General features: G+C 37.7%; 2 protein-coding genes across 3 annotated transcripts in view; one reads left to right on the top strand and one right to left on the bottom strand.

The window, feature by feature from the left end:
- The window catches only part of RGS20 (regulator of G protein signaling 20), a 40,377-nt gene extending 25,994 nt beyond the window's left edge, over nucleotides 1-14,383 (top strand). For both annotated transcript variants that reach the window (XM_050892213.1, XM_050892214.1), the window contains 4 exons: nucleotides 7,502-7,650; nucleotides 11,779-11,865; nucleotides 12,716-12,950; nucleotides 14,195-14,383. In XM_050892213.1, coding sequence (XP_050748170.1) covers nucleotides 7,502-7,650; nucleotides 11,779-11,865; nucleotides 12,716-12,950; nucleotides 14,195-14,383 — 660 coding nt within the window. The remainder of the gene's footprint in view (nucleotides 1-7,501; nucleotides 7,651-11,778; nucleotides 11,866-12,715; nucleotides 12,951-14,194) is intronic.
- A 6,141-nt stretch (nucleotides 14,384-20,524) lies between these two features.
- TCEA1 (transcription elongation factor A1) overlaps nucleotides 20,525-21,691 on the bottom strand; it is a 29,510-nt gene continuing 28,343 nt past the window's right edge. Inside the window, exon 10 of the mRNA XM_050892208.1 lies at nucleotides 20,525-21,048. Coding sequence (XP_050748165.1) covers nucleotides 21,040-21,048 — 9 coding nt within the window. The 3' untranslated portion in view covers nucleotides 20,525-21,039. The remainder of the gene's footprint in view (nucleotides 21,049-21,691) is intronic.

Below are 21,691 nucleotides of genomic sequence, written 5' to 3'. Positions count from 1 at the left end.
AGAACTGCGCGGTAAAGCACGATTCAGAGAGTCTCATCTGGTCCAGCCAACACCACCACTACCAGGACCTTTGCAACGGAAACTCCTGTTGCCATCTGGACACTGACTGACTGTCCTGTTCAAGGATTTGAATCCCCACAGTGACTTGATATTAGCAAAATCAGATCCCATTCACTACCCAAGAACCAGCAGAAAAGCACCTTTTAGTCCTTCCCTATCCATATGAACAAGGAAGTCTTTTTTTTTTCTATTAAATTGTGGCTACCCAAGCCCTCACCAAGATGACATAGGTGTCTTTGATAGTGCTGTCCTTACTTTGGGCAGTCAAACTGATGTAATTAGACATAGAGATATATTTCATGTTATATCCAGCAGTTGGCTAAAACTGTACCCAGGGTGGAGTTAAACAACACTGGAGATGATAGAGGTTAAAGTCCTTTGGTTGAAGGTATCTCACCTCATTCCATCAGTAGTCTAAAAGTACTTTTGGATTCCTTAGAAAACATGTACAAGACAGCGGTCCATCTCCAGTTTTTAAATCCCCTGTGTTTTCTTCTCCAACCCATTTTCAAACAAGGCACATAGCTGCTCCAGATGGTGGGGACAGAGAAGGCAGACCCCAGTTCTCAAAGTGCAGAGAGCATCCAGCACAGAGGGTTCTCACACAATTTGTTCGTTCTCATAGCACCTTCTGAGAGGTCTGGAAATCTGAGAAGCTAAAGGAGACACAGGGAGTTTAGAGCAGTGAAATTTCCATTTTGGTGTGAGGGAGATAACCTGGAGAAAGAAAAGCAATTTTTGATTGGCTTATTCTTCCTGAGCGAGGTAAATTTTAGGGTATGGTCTCTCTTGTAGTACAGCAACCTAGTAAGGGACTTTAAGGTGACAGGGAATTAAACAAGAACAGGAGACCAGGGAGCATCTGAGTTTTTTTGAAATCCAGGTGTATTAGGGGATAAACCTGTCACAAACTAGGTTGATGAATCCCTCCATTGGGGCTCAGAGGTAAGTTCTCCTCCTGGACCTTCCTCTCTTGCCTTGAAGAAGCAATATAGCCTTGCCTCAATCTTAAAGAGGGGAAGCACTAGAACTCAGTGTGACTACCCAAGTGACTTAAAAAAAAACCCCAAAACAGAGCAGTAATTTGAGCTTGAACCTGTGAGATGTTGGTCTTCCTGAACTTGCAAGGACCTCAATGAGAATAGGAGAACAGCATCTCAGAGATCTGATTCTTTAACTATTTAAAGAAATATATCTAAAAATCTAAACATACTTAAACTCCCTTGGAAAAAATAAAAACATCCATCTCTAAATTTACTTCATAGTCAAAACAGTAAGAGTTCTCTCAAAGAATAAATACAAAACTATTCCATCAGAGCAGAAATAGAGAACAATAGTTTATGCGCATCGATACACATTCACCCTCAGCATTCTCTTAGTGAGATGGAAAAAGTCATTACCAGTGATAAAACTCTCACTGTTTGTAACCATCTGCGTAAATGCATTCAGGAAGCAGAAGGAGGATTTTTAAACAAAACATACAAATTTTGAAGAAAGGCATTTCAGACAATTCATAATACCTCTGCTTAGCACCACCTATTAAGTCCAACCCAAGATATGAAGTCACTTTTCTCTGCAGCATAAATACAAGTACCAGATCAGATCTTCAGCTGGTATAAATCCCCTTGTCTTCACTGGCCATAGTGAAGTGATGTAGTTTTTCAGCAGTTGAAAATTTGATGCACACTACCTGTAATCAGCATTAATACTTCAAAATTGAATGCACAAAAACTAGGATGGAATTTTCTCTCATCACAACAAGATCTTGATGTTCCAAAGAAAATATCCTCTTTGTTGATGGACATACTTACATTTGATTGTCCAGGGAAATGAAACAGAAAATGCTTGACACTGGCCAGTAAAAAATCCATTTAAAACCAGATACCAATTGCATGCCACGCAAACTGAAAACCTTAGAAAGAACACCTCCATCTTGTTTTTATGTCAGGGTGTCAGCTGACCAAATAAGTGACTGTCCTGGGAGGCTGGTGTGACAACAAGCTGTATTTACCGATTCCCATTTTCAAAGTACACACCTGGTAATAAGGAACAGAATATTTTGGCTGATGGAAGAACATTTGCACTGATGTTTACAGAAAATGCACCTAGTTTATTCATTTTTTTCTAACTGTATCATAAAATTTCTCTACGAGGAGAAATCTGTCCAGTTCAATCGCAGGTTCTTTCCCACTTTCATGCCGTATTGACTAAAAAACAGTCTCCTGTCAGATTTGAGTGATCTACCTGACAGTGCCAGGTGTAGGAGGATGGCAGTACACCTTGTTTTCCTCAGGAATGCACCCTTTTGTTCTACAGCCAAATAAGAGCTCTGAACTATCCCTCACCCTTACTTTTATACACACCTCAGCTCTCAGGGCTCCTCGAGCTCCAAAGTCCTCCAACTGATTGCTACAACTGTTTTCCCTGCCCAGCTCTGTACATGCATTTCTCTGCAACATCATACTACTGATTTAAGAAAAGAGAGATTGTTATTTAAGCATCACAGTCAGGTTGTGGGGACAAGTTTAGGCCACCTCTAATGCTACTTATGAAATACAGCAGCTGGCAGGGGAGCAATACCCATGTGCCTCTTATCCTACTTCCCCACTCCACCACTTGTAGGTCTGCTGAATGTATTCTCAACTAGGATAGGGGAAGAAAAATATTTAGCTAAATGTAAGTATCAACATATGTCATTCCCTTTAACAACTTTAAGGTAAGCTATTAGATCAAAATGCTGTTGATGATTCAGATTTTTCATTATTAAAACAACCTGATCACCTACAATATCAGTCTAGAAAATAAGGAAAGCCCTCTTGCAAAATTAGCAGTCACACTTCCACTGGTTTTGATTACAGTTGTTGAGGCTCTTCGGCCTAATACTGTGGGATAATAAACTTGAAGAGGTTACCAATCACTGGTACCATGTACTATAGCAGTAGGAGCCACAGGTGAATAATTCTTCAACTAATATATACTGTTAGTCTCATCACTGATGCAAAGAACACAGGCACTAGATTTTCTCTTTGGTTTTACACCTACTGCATGACCCAGTCAGACCACCTGATGTCCCAAATTAACAACCATAATATTATATGAACAGAAGACCTTTTTACTGGGAGGTCTAAAAAAAACCCCTCTCCTTTTTGCCCTGAGCACCTAAAGTCTACTGAAGGCAAAAAAATAGCTGCCTCCATTCCCACAGATCCACAAATCAGTCAAGCAATTGTATAAATTGTTGCTAATGTGGGTTGTACTGTAAAGAAGCAAGGCATTTTGTAAATTCCTACAAATAATACTCACTGGAGTTGTTGATAAATCTGCTGTCCATTCCGGCACACAGCACAACTCGAAACAGTAATTTGAGCCGTTGTCTGGAAAGGCTCATTACACAGCTATGGTGGCTGCAGCAAGAAGCAGCAAAGTGTGATGGAGAACTTCGATGACCCATAGTGAAATTCTGGATATACTAGAGGTAGCAGAAAAGCAACTACATACACAAAATAAGGCTTTTCTGTTTGCGTCCCATTAGTGGCTCTGTCATTAGCTCACTGCATGGTCTCAGACAACTCGCTTCATCTCTATGACTTTTTTTCCGTGCACCTTCCAAGATCATTATACTTCCCTGTGTACAGTCATACTTGGATAGCCTTAATACTTTTTAAGGTACTTTTCTTTGAAAATGAATCCTTAGATGACTTGCACAAACTCGGTGCCTGTGCCTTTGCCTCTATTCCAGCCAAGGAGCAGTTTATGGGAGAGCAAAAGCAGCAGACAGGGAGCTCATGGTAAACTTCTTATATCACCATGCACAGCTGCAAAATTGCAGGGTTTGTGTTTCCCTGGTTTACCTTTTTTTTTTAAATTACATCTTTTTTTAGAAAGCAAAGAAATGTAGAAAGCCAGTGTACATACATGAATATACATATGAAATGATGACATATCCTTTAGGCAGAGCCTATGTCTCACTGTGTGTTCAGGCCTCATGTCTGGCATTACATGGTCTCAGTACAATCACAACTGGGATATAAATTTGCAACAAATTGTGCTGCAAACATGAACGTTTTAACTTTATTTTGCAATTCGGGTTGGAGGATGAACCACAAAACCCTAGACTTTTAATGTAAGACATCCACTTCTCCTGCAGATTAATCATTCTTAGAGATCACTTACTCATTGCCTGTTCTGTGAACCTGGACCAGCCTGATATGTTTTTGTCTTATGGGTCTTAATACTATCTGTGCCAAAGGAGTTTCTACAACTTTGTAATAACCTGCACCACTGCTCAGCTCTCTACCTTGCTATCCTATAAAATCAAGCCTAGATTTTATTTAGCCCAAGCTAACTCATTCTTTATCTCTGAAAGAAACAGAGAACAATAGAACATAATAACCTTTTACTGATCAGAAGATCAATATGCTTCTCAGTTCCCCTTTCTGGATTAACAACCCAAACTACAATTTTTCTGCGTAAGTCATGCTTTCTAAACATCTTGTTAGATGTTCAGATAGATGCTCTGTCTTTCTTGGAATGTGATACCCATAGTACTTGTACAAAGGAATAAATTACTTCCTGTATCTTACCACAGTATTCCTGCTAATACACCACAGAAAGTCACATCCCAATTAGTTTGTGATCCACTCCAAACCTCTATCGAATGCCCAACGTGGCTGTCAACTGCCACAGGAAATACATGCACGATAATCACTAAGCAGCTCTGTAATTTAAATGCTTGGGCTGTCTTTAAGCCAACAGATATATTCCAGTCCTCTTATTTCCCATTACTCTAATACAGCTCTGCTATCATGAAAGTATGCTTTATCTGCTAAAAATATCTTTAAAAAAAAAAACAAACCTTCATCACATAAATGACAAAAACCTACTTGCTTATTCAATGAGAAAGTTGGTATACATCTGCCAAATAAAAATGAAAATGCATCATTTAATCTGAAAAACTGTCTTGAATTTTTGTGTTGCTCAATCCTTCATTTTCCGTAAACTGTGTGAGAAATCATGCAATGATTTCCTGTCATTGCATCAAAACCTATAGTACCAGAAAACTTCTAAGTAAGGTGTATGATTCAGAAGTGAAACAAAGACACAATGCTGCTGGGCAGTTTTTGCCATACAGCTACTTACATACTCTTCCCTTTCATTAAAGATGTCAAAGAATAGTTCTGAAGAAGAACCCAAAATGGTAACAATGGATCCAGAAAGATCTCTTGAATTAAGCTGCAGTGGGATGAGGTGGGGAGGAAGAGTGTGTTCTTCCTACTTCTGCCATCCTTCACCTTTCTCCTTGGAAAAAAGCAAACAACAGGAACCAGCTTTTCTACTCAGACCACCATCAGTTCAATTGCAATATGGATTAGAGATATGAATGTGTGAACTATCCACATAAAACATCTTAGAAGAGTAGATGGATTAGGCTATATAAACCGCACATATCTGAATCCAAGTTACACTTTCCTAATCAATAATAATTGTTTACTGTCCAAAGCAGCCTGAAATATTGTTAGATATATTATCATTCCAATAATGCTTCATATGCTGTCACTCTCTAATTGAAATATAAAGATGCTCTATTTAAAAAAGTATACGTGTCTGGAAGGAAATTATACTTAGGGCTTCATTCTATTCCTGTGAATCTGACAATGAAGGAAAGAAATCTGAATCTACAAATGTATTCTACATTTCACATTTATTCTTCCACACTTTGAAACAAGAAAGGTTGTGGGGCTTTTGGAAGCTATGTTCTTTTTCTGATTTTCTATTTCTGAGCATTTAGGCATTGCTTGTCAGATTAGGTCTACAAAGTTACAAAATGGGTTATCATTTCTATCTGTATTGTTCTTATGTTTTATTCCTCCTGCAAAACAGGTGCATCTTCTGCTCAGCATGTCATGCATTGTTCTCTTGGGAGAGTGGGTGGTTCTCACAAAAACAAAAACTATTAAGCTCTGTAAGAGAGAAACAAATTTAGCATTAAAAAAATCCAGCAAAATGTAATGCTGCACTCTGCTAAAACAATCTCCTTTCTACTGCTGACACTTCTGTCGAGTCCGTGACAATGTCTGTGCATTCTCCCTCAAGTTACAACAGTATTTCCTAAACCTGGCTGAACATTTTAGAAAGGAAGGCAACTTTTAACCCTCCAGTATTCAGCTTATCAGATTATGTTTCAAGTCTGGTATTCAATTATCAATTAAAAAAAGAACTCAAAATTGTAGGGGAATTAAAATTAACTGCTACCAATTGTCATGGCCTCAAAAGAAGTTTTAGCAACCTGAAAAAAAACTACACACAAAGGGATCTCATGACACAGGAGGATGACTAGTTATGTATCCAAAAATCAAATACAATCAAAATGAAGAAAGACATACTCATTTTTGTACAAGCTTACACTTCATCTATAAAAGACATCTGTCACTTAGATATGGCACAACCCTCAGCATAATAGGGAGAGCATTATTAAGTGCTGTAGAGCAAGTTTGAAGCTCATAGAGAGATAGGTCAGAAAGGGACAGGGACTTCAAGGGGACTTGTCATTTCATTAACACCACTTCTCTGCACAATCTGCAGAATTCAGGCTCCAAAAAGGTTTCCTAGAACAGTGCAAAAACCACAACCAGTGCTTCCACCAAAAACTGTTTCATGCTGTCTTCAGTTGGGGGAGGCAACCAAAAACCTGCATGTTAAATATTAATGTCCAGTCGTGTGTTTTCTCCATTCATTAGTAATTCCTCATCTTCACAGAAGCACTTGATTCCTTCTTGAGAAAAAAACATTTTTAAAAACTGTGGCAGTCAGACCTATAATGGACAGATAAGTATTGGCCCTCCCCCTTTGCTATGGGGCAACCAGCAGGTTTGAGACATCTTCAATACTCACCGAAGGCCAGATCTTCAGGAGAGCTCAGGTGTCTCACTCAAGCATCACTAAGCCTGTGCATTGGCTAATCAAGAGAAAGAGAAAGAAAAGAAAAGAAAAGGAAAAAAAAAAAAAAAGAGGCTCTAAGTACCTCTATTTCATACCATTTTCTTTAGGACTGGCCTTGAAGTCAAAACCTCACAAAACCCTTTTTAACTCCTAGGCTTATATACCACTGTGCTAAGAGCTGCAGCTCTCTGAGATCCCTCACTTCCACCTTTTGCTCTCTGTGTCACCACTCTCTTCTCTTTGTATTCCCACCCATGTGCAGAATTCATTAGCCCTTTGCCTTCCATCACAGCACTTAAATAAAATGAGTGAATCTTCCAAAGGATTCAACACCTAAGAGCTAAGAGCTTCTGTGGGGAAAAAAATCAAGCATTTAGCTTTTCAGTTCCTTTGGAGCTGTGGCCTTCAGCACTTCTCGGTAAGACTTTTAAAGCAAATAAAAGGAAAAAAAAACCAGAGAGAGATATGTTTCTTACTTCCCCCTTCTCTTGCTGTCTTGCAGCCCATGGGATCAGAGCGGATGGAGATGCGCAAACGGCAGATGTCTACGACCCAGGAGACCCCAGGCGCTGCACAGGCTCAGCACGGCACAGGAAATCGAGGGTCCAATGCCTGCTGCTTTTGTTGGTGCTGTTGCTGCAGCTGCTCATGGTAACCCCTCTCATTCAGGCCTCTGGGGAACAGAATAGCAGGGGAGGGAGGCAATAGCCAGTGTATAGGACAACATAAGCCAAACAAACCACCCGGGTAATTCTGCAAATCTGGGGCTAAGAGAGGTGACTGTGCTCTAGTACTAGACACGACCTTCTACTCCAGTTTACTCTTTTTTTTCCTGCCATTGAAATAACAGATTTAAAAAAAAAAAATCTCTGTACGGTCTCTATTGTACTTTTGTTGTCAATACTGTGTAATGGAAGGTCTGTTCCGTGCAGGACTGGTTCTCCTCAGCCTTGAGCTTCACCAGGGCTTCCGCTAAAAACTGAAAGCAATATCAGAATATGTCACAGCTTTAGATTTAGGAATGGGATTTAACAAGCAGCACAGACTGTGTTAAATGGAGTTAGGAGAAGGTAGAAGAATTTGTAGGTCAGAAAATGAATAACCAGGTACCCAGCACTGTTATTTTGTTTCGAAGGCGACTGGATCTGTCATCATTAATTAGTGTTGCCAACTCCTGGCACCTGCAACTCATATGAAGTTAATCCTTAGGATCAGAGACTTTAAACATTGTGGGTATTTGCTGAAGATGAGGACTTAAGCAGAACATAATTCAGAAGAACTCCCATTACAAGATGTTAAGGACGAAAATTTATCAGGGAAGAAAAGCAAAAGAGGAAAAGGAATCACTCGATTCCTTAAATTAATGATGTGTTCACCTTCTCTCTCTTACCAGCTCCTCCAGATCCAAGTGATTTCATGCAAAACTGAAGTAAGGCTTCCCATACTCAAAAGTCCTGTATCTGTTTGGGGCCAAGTGTTAATTAATGGGTGAGACCAGATCTTGCATTGAAATAAAGAAAAAAGACTTAAACAGCGATAGGAGTTCAACCCAAACACTGACAGCAAGCTGAGTGTTTCTTATAAATGCACTATCCACTATATAAACACTTCAGAGCAAGCAAACTTGGCCCTGAGGTGAAGGGAAGAAGTCATAAATAACCTTACAGCCCAGGCTAGGAATCTATTCCACCATTATTTTTTTTCCAGCAGCAGCTGGTAGCAAATGCTTTGGAGAACACCATTAGAAGGCAAGGGAAGAGCAGGCTGATCATTCCTTTGCTATTGCTACTGAGCTCATCAGAAGCCCAGACACCCAATTCTGCCCTCCCTAATGCAAATAGTGAATATTTTGCAAGGACAAAAGGCTGCTTGGAGTTTTTTGCAAGATGCCAGCTACTCTGGCTCTGATCCTACCACGCTTTTCAGCAGGTGCTTACAGGTAAACTAAGGTAGAGTTTGAAGAGACATTAAGTACTGTGCCTGTACAGGATCAGAGTTTGCTACTTTGCAGAATGGTGTCTATGTTAAAGCATCCCATACAAATTCCAGTATCATCTGAACAGTTGTCCAGTGCAATCACAAGTGGCTCAGTCTAGAGCTGCATTACACACACACACGTCTTTCCATAAAAGGCAAAAATAAGGCACATTCATCTACTAAGTCAGAGTACATAAAATTTGCATTTTATCTTCTAAATTGTTGATAAAGTGCTTTTTTGCCATTTTACCTGATATTTTCCAGGATGCTCATTTTCTGTGCACCTCGCTATTCAAACAACTCAAAGAAAGCAATTTACTCAACAGGGTGTGTGAAAGTACACAAATTTCATGATGCTTAAAATTCCTATTTGCATTTCAGAATCATTTGGGAAACGAGTACAGGCTCCAAAACAGAGCAGCTTGTTTTAGCTTTAAAATAATTTGATTTTTTTGAGAACAATTGTTTTCTAGTAGCAAGAAATGCAAAACAAACTGTAATTAAGCTATTTATATTCCCTATTCATAGAGCGTTTCCTCAAAATAGCTCAAATACTTTGAACAGAAAAATTATGAATAGGAATAAAAATAATGGTCTACATGAGTCATGCAGCTAAGTTGCTGAACATCCAATATTCAGCATACTCTTAATAGTAGATTTAGAATGAAGAAATGGTGAAATGAGTCTCTCAGCTGGATGCTCAGAGCCTGTGTTCATTCCTACAGCCAAAACTCAAGCCTCCAGCCTGTTACTCTTCCAGACCCTGAGAAGATGCACTATTGCACTAGTCTGGTTTTTTTGTTTACCCGTACATTTCTAAGGAAATAGCCTGCCTGCAAGTCATTTTCTGAGGCGTGGCATGTTCTCTTAAGGAAGCTTTTGTTATTTCTTTTGTCTTTTTCCCCTTTCGTGTATTATCTTATGAAGACTGTAATCCTTTCTGTTGGATCTGTTGGTTCCCCTCAACCCAAAATTAATTCTGACAAGCAGATCACTTCTTGTCTGTGTGTGAGGAATACATAATATATCACTTTTCATATTAAAAAAAAGGCCAGAATCACTGGTAAAAAGGGTAGTAAAGGATTAAGACCTACACACCGCAAAAGAATAGAGAACTAACATTAACTACTTACTTTTTTCTTCTGACAAGGTGAATTGAAATAGTTCATTGGTTTGAATGTATGGTTCAGATGTTGCAGAAAAAAAAAATGTTTGCAGTATCTGCTCTCCATCTTAGCAACAGGAAAGCTTCCCTACCTCTTCAATGCATGGACTGCCTTGGCAAAGAGAAAAGCAGGTCTCTGCAGATTATGGACTAACACTAGAGAAAGCAAGAGAAGGAGATAGCCAGTAAATAGTAAGGCTGCAAATAAGACAAAGCCATGAGTTTAGAAGGCAGAAAAGGACAGAAAAATCAACTGGTTTAACAAAAAGCCTTACTAGAGATAAATGAGATTCTTAAGGATTAAGGCAACAAAACTGTTAGAACATTAGCATTACAGAAAGGTAAGATACAAATGAAGAAATTAAGTTTGATATTTTCCTAGAAGTTATAACAACTGTATTGCTTTATTTCAGCTGGAAGACCTATTTCCATGTAAGTTACAGGTTGTAATTCATCAGGACCTTTGCCTCTTGACAAATTTTAAGCAGCTTTACAGATTGTATGAATGTATGTGTGTATGCACATGCATTTCTCACTAAACTATGATAGCCTATGAACTGGAACGTAGTCCCCACTCCCTAAAAAGCAATATGTATATTCCCAAATCCAATCTCAAATGAAAAAGAATCATCTGCAACTAGAAAAGGAATTTTTAAAAAAATAGTTATTTAAACTAATGTTTGATGAAAGCAGCAGGAGTTGACAGCTACCCTTCCATGGGACATGAAAATCTTTCTCTCAGTGATCACTAGTGATTGCAGCAAACGTTTATTTTTTTTGTAATGCTACTAACAAGCTAATACTCGTTTCCAGTCAGACATATTTAAAACGATACTCAGCAGTGATATCTCTGCTCCTGCTGCTTCCAGGCCTCACATTTTGAAGCACATACTAGCACTTTCTTAAAGTTGCAATCAATTACCACACAATCTGGCTGTATCTACATCTGAACTCTGAAAGATGCTTACACTTCCAACATCACATACAGAAGTGTCTAGCTTGCTTAAAACTTGTGCTCCAGCTTCTGAACTCTGCCTTTCTTGTAACATGGTATCACCATTCTAAACCAGAGTCTTGGCCCTCATCCTGCCCTATGGATATAAAAAATAGGCAAGGAGAAAAAACAAAAACCAAAACAACCAACCTTGCAATCTAGCTCACATAAAACCAGTGCATCAAGTCTAACTTAAGTAAAAACATTGCATCAAGCATACCCAATATAATAAGCGTCAATGGAGAACAGATTTGGTATGTGATAAAGGGTACTCATGTCCACATGTATGTATACTTATATATCCCATATATATATACACACTCGTGTACACATATATAGAGAGAATTGGACTTGGTGATCCTTATGGGTGCCTTCCAACTCGAGATATTCTATGAATCTATGATCCCTGTACAAAAAGTCTGTGTGATACAATATTGAACAGCATTCAGCTACATTAAAGTTTGCCAGGTTTATACAATTGTAAAATTAATGTCAGAGTGTAACTACGGGTAACGTGGCTACTGTTAGCTTCTGTCCTTTTAGCTAATTTTTTTTTTTTTTTTAATATCGGAGGAAAAGCATCTGGTGTACGTTCAGCCTTTTCGTTTATAAAGTTGACTAAATTTGGTTTGCTACCTTGCAGTCTTACTGTTAGAAATCAAGATGAAGAGAGAGCAAGGAGAACATCTCATGAACTCCAAGCAGAGGGTATTCCAAACTGCGAGGAAAGGTATGGTCTTTACTAAGTGTTCTGTCAAGCTAAAATGAAACAAACCCAACAAGCCATACTAAATAACTGAATTACCTGAAATATGCAAATAACTATTATTATCTATTTGTCATTTATGCTGAATTTGCAGTCATCTGTCTCTGACCTCCTCAGGAACCAAAGGTCTGATCTATAGTCGTTTACCTTATTTATATGCAGCATGTAACCACATCCCCACTTTCATAACATGGCAGATCAAAAACAGCATTGTAAACACAGTCTCCCTTTTTTCTGAAATAATTTTTAAATACATCCTGTTCCCACCCAGCAACTATGTGATGAAGCTAACTGGCAGTGCTCTGCCTTACAAAAACAATAAATATAAAGAGGAGCTCAGATCCTCCCAAGAATCAGGCAACTGTCTCTTCAGAATTGCTCAAACAGGTAGGAGCACCTGTAAAACTGTAATAGACAGGAGGGCACCCTTTATGGGGTTTGAATCATTGCTTCTTTCCATGTATTTTCATTCAATTTTTAACAATGATTCAACAAGGACTATTAGGTATAGAAAAAATGCTTAGCTGTTGCAGAGGGACTTCTTTGTTGCAATTACTTTGAGCAGTAAACTGCAATTTCTGCATCAAAGCGCTGGCAATCATCTGCATCTGAGCTTCTGATAAGCAGACTTTCAAAAAGCATCTTATAAATATGTTTACTGGAGTTTGCACTTGGGCAGTTCCGGTAAGGAATCAGAGCCCCATGAACCTTGTGATTTTGTTCCATCGTGATGGCAGATGCCTCCTGCCAGCTGCAAACAGCTTGAGTAACAATCATTCACTCCTCTCTTCTTGTCCTCTCCTTCCTCCTCAAGCCCTGCTCCTACTCTTGAAGAAGTAAATGCCTGGGCCCAGTCATTTGACAAGCTGATGCTTACTCCAGCTGGCAGGAATGCTTTTCGTGAATTTCTTCGAACAGAATTCAGTGAGGAAAACATGCTTTTCTGGATGGCCTGTGAGGAACTAAAACAAGAATCCAACAAAAGTGTCATTGAAGAAAAAGCAAGACTAATTTATGAAGATTATATTTCTATCCTTTCTCCAAAAGAGGTATATTACTTTCCCCAATACACTCTTTGATGCTGCTTTGCACAGTTAGTTCTAACGTGTTTAAAGCTACAACAATACTCAGGGAGAACTTTTTTACCCCACATTCCACTGCCAACAAGTGGAGATTTAGGGGAAAAAGGCAAACCCATCATTGAGGTGAGATGGTCGAAACTACTTTCACTGGCTGTAAGAAAGCTCTTCCTATGCTACCCTGGCATGCTGATGTGAAATCTTTAGTCTGAGGCACAAATATACAGATGATCACTTTATCCTTGCTCAACTTAAATTTTATTTGTTGGACAAATCAGTTTCTTTTTCCTTTGCATTAGGAAGGGGGTGTGTGCGTCTCTCCAAAAAGCACAGTTACCACAAATAAAGTGTTATTTGCAAAGCACAAATTGCTCAAAGAGCAGCTGACAAAATATGGCATAGAACAAACACACTGACTTCCTGAAAATTTTCAAAACTACTTGTCACTTTGCTGTTAGCAAATATGTCAAGTTTCGAAGACACCTCAGTTCAGTCTGAATATAATCCTGCCAAGTAGGCTGGAATTTTAAACCTTCCAGTATCCTTGCAAAACTCAAACTTAATTGTTTGTGGTGCAAGCTATACTTATGTACTTATAAAAATGCTGTTTAAATCTAGTCAGTCTATTCCAGTAATACTAATATCTTTCTACAGACACTAGAGCCTTGCAGAAAAAAAATGACAACATTATTTGTATGTTGTATGGAATCCTTATATAGCCATACCTGTGGTTCGTATCAATTCACCCTGCTTTTTAACAGGAATTTGATTAAGCAACAGCTTCCCAGGTTACTGTTTCCATCTGCGTCATACTGCTTACTCCAAATTCGGTCTCTTTACAAGAGCACTAATTCCCAAGGAAACGAACTGTCAAAAAAATTACAGATCCTCTCTACTACAGAGCAGGAAGTTGGTCTGGAAATAGTCTGCCAGTCTCTCAGGTTTCAGTAATAATGGGACTGCAGGCAGCCTTGTTCAAAGTAAGGTCGCCTCAGCGAGAACATTTCTCTATCCATACTCAAGATATTACTACTTCCAAATTTTAACACAGTCATTTTTTGCCTAAGTATATTTAGCAGTTTTTACACTCTTGAAGGACATCAGCTGAAATGGTTAAAAAAGACTGCTTTTTCAAGCCAATACAACAAACCGAAACCCCCCCCTGTGTACTATTCACCACTATTAATTATGTGACTTTGTATTTTAATATGCAGGTCAGTCTGGACTCCAGAGTAAGAGAAGTTATTAACCGAAATATGCTGGAACCCTCACAACACACCTTCGATGACGCACAGCTTCAAATTTATACCTTAATGCACAGAGACTCCTACCCACGGTTTATGAACTCTGCTATTTATAAGGACTTGCTTCAGTCCTTATCTGAAAAATCCATTGAAGCATAGAATTTTTTCTTAAATGTATTTATTTTAAAACAAACGGAACTCTGGGCTACACCAATCCACAGGGAACTTAGAATTAATCAGATATTTACCTGAAAATAACTCAGGCAAGTTTTACTACAGACTGAATGATTTAAACTCGCACAAGGCTCTGACACAATCGGCTAACTACAGTTTCTGATCAAATTCAGTGTTACTTTGCAAAAGAGAATGAAGAGAATGAAGAGAAAATGTTGTTGTTCAAAAACTGCAGTATTTTTTCAAATGCAGCACACAACTCAGATGCAAATCTGTTACAACGTATGTCTGAGGTATGAATGCCAACTGAGCACGAAAACTAAATTTTATTTTTAAGTGGAGTGTTAGAATTTTCTTGAAAACCAAACCAGTTGCCCCATCCACACTGTGACCAAAGTAAAAACAGTACTGTCAATATCTGGGTTACACTAGACAAAGTTTCACATATCATACCTGCAACAGGTACACTCCACTTGTCTTGGTATATTTAACGTGTATACGGTGCGCTAATGGAAATTGGTATGGCAATCTCAAGTTTATGAAAGCTAATGGTTGAAATAATGCTGCCTATAAAAATCTTTTGCTGAAGAATTGTTATTTTATTACTAGAGTCTGCTGAAAGCATTTTTAAGTTCATATTGTTGATGTTTATAAAGTTAAATTATTTACTTAAGAGGAAGAAGAGTCTGGGCATTTAAATTCTGAAATAAAGCACAAGAATTCTCACATATTCTTCTCTTCCCTTGGTAGGCAGATGTAAAAACCCTTTGCTATTCACTCCTGAGAAGACGGCAGTATCAACCATCTTGGTTTTGTACATATTACATTCTCCCATTACCTGACAGATCTTGTAAGGTTTCTATTACAGATATGCACACATTTAATTTACAAAAGAAGGAAGCTGGAACTATTCTGTTCTGATACAGCGCTATTTCAGACTGTCTAAAAGAAAAGCAACAACTCCATCCACTAATAAACCATGTTCATTTACAGTATCCCCAAAGCATTACACTTGATTTCTAGTCATATCTCAAAATCAATAATCACAGGAAGTACTAGGAAGAAAGTAAGTTGAATCCACATAATCTATGTGTAGATCTGTTATTAGAATAACTTCTTTATTTTAAATTACAAGATTCACTAGGATTCCACTATATTAAACTTCGGAGTTTACAGTGGACTTCCATTGAATTGTATTTTTTCCTGCACATTTATTTAAATGAACCAAGTGACACATACAGGTAGGAAAAGGACATACAGGGAACAGAAAGCAAAAAAAATACTCCCAGAAGGGAAGAACCAGACAGGCATAGTTCAGTGACATTTACTGTAGCCTTTCTAAAACCTACTCTTTGCCTAACTCCAGCACTATGAAAAGCACAAAATGGGGACTTTCTCTGAAAAAAGGAAATGGGAATAACCAGGCAGAATTTAGGAGATCAATTTAATTGTTTCCTCAATGCACTCGGTAGGAGACGTGTTCTCCCCTTACTGCATTCACATTATTAAACAAACAATGATGAGATTTTTCATTACACAGCACCACAGGAGAAGACCCGATACACAGTAACTTAACAATAGCTATGGACCAGTTTCCATCATCTCCTTCCAAAACCAAAACACTATTCAACACGTGAGCACAAAAAAGTAAACCAAAAAACTTGAGGGACAGCAAAACAAAGTGCTTTTGCCCTCTGTAGCACAACACTGGATGACTAAGTTCAGAGGAAGCCCTTCTATACACCACTACTTAAGACACGGTCCAGTTAGCAGTTGTCACTTCTTAACGTATCAACGTTGGTTATCTCAGCTGAATTTCTAGTAAACATACCCAAAGCACTATCAATACCATTTCAGTTTACATAAAAGTATTACATGATAGGTAGTAACTTCACCAAAACAAACTAGATGTATCGGTGAGGCAGCATTCATGGGGAGCTTGCAGTCAGACTGACGATGCTGTACTTGTTTTAATCAGGGCAGGTAAGAGTGCTCTAAAACTCTAAGCTGACAAAGTAAGTTTAACTAGGTCAAATTCAGCTTGCTGGAAACATCAGACGCACACATCAAGAAAAGTTCAAAGTGTGTCATTTCATGAAATGGAGGATTTAATTTCTTTTAAGTTATCTCTCTTCCCTGCAAAGACACCTCATTAAAGAGCCAGAAGACAGACCAAACACTCGTACTTTATATCAAACAATATACTCTATTATTCTGCAAGAAAAAGGAAGAAAAAGATGCAATGAAATTAGAGGGGAGAGAAAACTATGTTGGTTTGAGAAGTTCTATGGTTAACATCAGATTATTAAAAGAAGAAAATAATAATTTCTAAGCTTATTTTCCATGTGCCACAACTTCTAAGCAATTAAAATTCTCTAGGCAATTTTCATTTTACTTCTGCATTACAATACACTGACATTTGCAATGCACATCTTTCCTGAAAAATCAACAAATTTTAATGTTGTGTTTTAGGTTTAAGCTTACACCTGACACCAATGGCAGAACGCTGGTCCCTAGAGACCCTGAGAGTATCTCTTAAAAAACCCAAACAACCAACCCACTCCCCTAAATTTCATGTTATTTTGAGGCTGTTTAATGCTGAATTTAACTGGGGGGGGGAAACAAAAACCCATCCGCACAGAAGACAGGTTTTTAACTACATTTCATTACCATATACTTGCTCATTAGGCACAAACTTTTCTCAGGGCAAAAGTGAGTTGCCCTGAAAGGAAAAGTTACTATAGACATGCTGTTACATGAACAGCAGGAGAAAATAATCATATTGACACAAGATATTATTTATAATTCATCAAGTAAGAAATTATCACAAAATCAATTTATCCTAGCTTGAAAATAAGCATGGTTGGTTTGTCTTGGCATTTATCTAACTGCAGGATATCATTAAGCTCTAACAACTTTCCAGTCCACTGGTATTCTTTCTTCAATGTCTGCACTTCACAAACGAATAACTCCCACAGAACATGCATACTGTTAAAGACTGCTCTTTTCACCAGCCTACTAAGCAGTATTAAAATTGCATGGGCTCCTTCAGCCAACATATTGTGCTTTACACTGACCTTTAAATTCAAAAGTCATTAGCACAATACAAATGAAGAAAAAAAAATTTTATATATATATATCCTGAAGGGCTCTACTATACAAAGATAGATGAAAATTTATCACACAAATCACGAAGTAATTTTTAAACAAGTTTGCTCTAAATAGTACTTAGGAACACATGTCTTCTGCCAGGAAAGGTATCAGTATCTTTTCAATGACATTAATGAAAGATCTTCTATACTAATGTTGCAACTAAATTAATCCCAAATGTTTTAAAATGGTAAAACAATTCAAGATCAGTGATGATTTAGTGAAACAGAAGCTAATATAGGGCTGGTTGTACTTAAAGAGGTGAAACTCCTCAGGTTTACTTATATGAATGACTACTAATGATCTGTTTCAAAAGGCATCCGTTTGAAAGGTAACACAACCACTTTTTGCAGAATGAAGACTTCACGTTGATGAATTTAAGTTCTACCTAAGCCGGTATGGGTTGTAAGTTTCAATTTAAAATTCACGTATGTGACCAAAAGTGGAATCCCGAACTCCAGATAAAAGCCAGGCACTTCCTTCGCAATGCTTAGAAAGTGCAATAGGGCTTCAAAGTGGGATTCACAAAAGCCAAGATCACTGAGCAGGTATTTACCTTCTGCTTAGTGCTAGTCAAAACAAGTCATTCAGTACAAGATATTTTAAAACCCACACTTTCTCCTGAGCAAGTTAAACAGAATTACATATGAGGAAATGCCTTCTGACAAAGGATCTGGGAGCTGTGTTTTCTGAGCAGCACAAACCTCTAGCCTTCCTTACAGAAGAAAGACGGCATCCTTAAAGATCTATACACACACACACACTTTAAAAGGAATGTGGCCTCCTCTTTCTCCACTAGATTAGTGTAAAAAACTAGCTTAAGTTGCCGGGCAATTATGTTCCAGTCTCTCTTTCATCTGAGAGGACTCACATGTCCACAAAGGTAATAAACAAGCCTGCTATTCTTGGATGGGAGAGATCATCACCAGTTCTGCCGGCATGTTTCACTGCGTAAAGTATCCGAATGTACTGGGTCAGTCGTAGCATGACTGCAGCTCAGTAGATAAGCCAGCCAGCTGGGGAAATGAGATACGGTCCCAGGCCCACCTCTACATCCTTCTCCTATACATCCTTCACACTTCGCATCCTCTCCAACAGAAGAGGGTAATCTCAGACAACTGGGAAAACTGAAGCACATGTTAAACAGAGGTGCACTCACAGCTCACTGCTGAGCAGTTTTATTTTTGGATTTGGGTAACCAAAACAAAGCATGAATAGAATTCAGGCACCTATCATCTTTTTTGGATGTAGTTCCTGGACTTCATCTTTCACTGCGAGAAAGAAACTGTTCTTTTTACCTCGGGGACAGAAGAGAGAAAGGGTGAAGGCTGTTGCCCAGCCATAAGGTAACATCAGGTGAAACAACTTTTTATTTGAACTCCTACTTGGATACACCTACATCACACAAAGCGCTATCGCAGTTCTAGTTCTTTTAATAAAGTCCAGATATAATTTGGTTAAGTACAGAAAGACAATTACTATATTTTCTCAAAAGGTAATTCTCATAAGTGTCACAATCAGGCATAAAGATTAAAGGACATGTAGCATGAAGAAGGTTACGCAAACCAACCTGTGCCTGCCCTGTATATATGCTATGAACAGCAGTGGAAATTTAGGTCTACTGGGCATCCAATTTGCAATCACTTTTAACACAATTTTTTGGACTTGTTCCTTTAGAAAGGTCCCCAAACAAAGCACTGTAATTTATATTAAATGTCTGTCATTAGTTTGTTGCTGTCTTAAACAACTCGGAAACAAAATCAATTATGCATCTTTAAGTAACTCTTAAGAAGCAATCCTGCCAAAGGACCTACACACACGCTAAAAATAAACCCATTCTGTTAGTAGAAAAAAGAACGTTTTCTGAATTAGGGCATTGATATAAAAAAAATTGAGTTAAAAATGTTTTTATATAAAGTTATCCAAGAGACTTTAAATGCTGAACAATTTTCTGCCTAAAATATATTTGTAACTAAACTTCTTCTATTTTAATCATTTTTCCTTTCAGCAGAAAAGCTACTTTTCCTTCCTTGCATAAGCTGACTGGAAAAGCTTGCTCTCTAAAGTATTTACCAAACACTTCTTGTCTTGCACAGCTCAAGTGTCATCATACTATTTCCAACTCATTTGTTATGATTGCCACCATCACACAAAAAATATTCAACATAGAAAATCTTCTTTTTCCTTTACAGTCAAGGAATTTATTCTCCAGGAACTGCACATACTCTTCCCATCCCCCCATGAATCCTTTATACATTGCCAGGATAGACCTCCTCAGCCCCAGGCTTCGATAAATTAAATAATATAAACTTAGGTATAATGAAAGAATTTAATCTCTTCTAAAGATGTTGACATGTTTTTCCTTGAAAGCACATTTAAAAATACTTCTAAACATGTGCACTGTTAAAAAGCAGGCTCTAACAAAGCAGTATTTATATCATTCCACATATGGAAAAGACTGTAACTTTCATAATTTATTCTCACCTGCAGGTCTATGATTGACATCGGATACTCTACATCTCAAAATTCAGTTCATGAGCAAAATCAATGTCATTTATATGAAGTTAATTTAATATTACCTCCCCAGCCAGTTTATATTGTGACGAATTGGTTAGCCGGTGTTATTAGGACAGCCTACAACACAATGCCTTTGCTTATTTACAAAGTCTAAACCAAACTTGGTTGTCAAGCACATTAAGCAAAACTCAACACTCAAATCAGATTTAACCAACTATTTTAAGACATTCCTAGAAATAATACCTACTGATAGAATGTAAAATACATGCTTTGGGCAATAAAATATATTGCATTGATCAAAGCTGGTTACATAAACAAGCTTAACCAACCATTGCAAAAGAGGTCATCATATCCACTAATAAATTTCCAAACTCCATGACCACAAATTCAGTCCTAATTCAGAAACAGTACGTACAAACTAGAGAGTTAACTAAATTGTGATTTAGATAACAACTGAGTTTAATGTAATTAGATGAAGTTAGACACCTTTTCTCTTTGCAAAACTAGTGAACACAGCAGCAAGAAACAAATTCCATTCTTACAACTGAATAAACGTGGAGAGGTAAAATACATATGGGAGGAGCGTGTATGTTTCAGACTGCAAAAAATACAGTACATTATTCACATAATTATAAAAAACCAAGCCAATTACCAAAATGTTTAATTGGTAAAAGTTTAATGTCAACTTACTTATAAAAATGAAAAAATATTTTAACATTCACCATACAATTGAGCAACCTGGCCCTACTGACTATCAGCTATAGGAAGGCATTTAAGGAAATGATGGTTGTGTCAAAACAAAGGCTAACTTCAGGCATGTATGCTGCTTTAAAAAAAAAAAAAAAAAAAAACAACAAAGAAACAAAACCCAAAAAACCTCTCATTTGCAGGAAGCTAGATGCTTAGCCTAGTTTTTAAAGCTAATTACAAAATCCTCTTTCATACTGGTCCAGATGTCTTGACAATTTCTTCTTCTAACAGAACTGTCAAAAGAAAAGAATTTTTATGAGATCTTCATACAGCTTATTTCTAAATCTTTGCAAGAAGAAACAGAAATACGACACCATACTTAGGATATGGAAATTACTAGTTAAAGCATTTGCTTATATCATAACCATTCCTTCACTCAAGCATCTTTATACGGACACTTTTGTAACCACCACCTTACAAAAGGTTTTAAGGACAAATGAACTTTTCCAGGTACTGCATCAAACAATTTCTAAGCTTTATAAGTTATTCAGATATCTTGGAGTATAGATGTGAACAATATTCAGTAATAAGATATGTAAAACAAGATGCATAAAACGGGGTTTTTGTAATGCAGTGATCTTAACGTATTCTGTGCAACATGGTTCTGCGGAGCTGCAGCATTCTTAACAGAAAATAATGGAATGAGGGTATCCTGCTTCATATTGCATACTATCACATCTTAAGTTGTAAATTTTACAGGCCTTCATTTCAGTGTTTCTCCACTTTATTGGATGACCGGTGTTCCTCAGAAGCTTTTATAATTCCCATTTCCTGAACTTAAAAAAAAATTTAAATCAAGTTATCACTGCCCTACACTTATCCTGACACAGGAATATGGCAGCAGTCATCACTTTATCCCCTCTTCTTTTCAGAGTA

The sequence above is a fragment of the Gymnogyps californianus genome, chromosome 2, assembly GCF_018139145.2.
Source record: "Gymnogyps californianus isolate 813 chromosome 2, ASM1813914v2, whole genome shotgun sequence".
NCBI classification, from domain to species: domain Eukaryota; kingdom Metazoa; phylum Chordata; class Aves; order Accipitriformes; family Cathartidae; genus Gymnogyps; species Gymnogyps californianus.
Note: the sequence above shows the minus strand (reverse complement) of the source record. Positions and strands in the feature narration are given on the sequence as shown.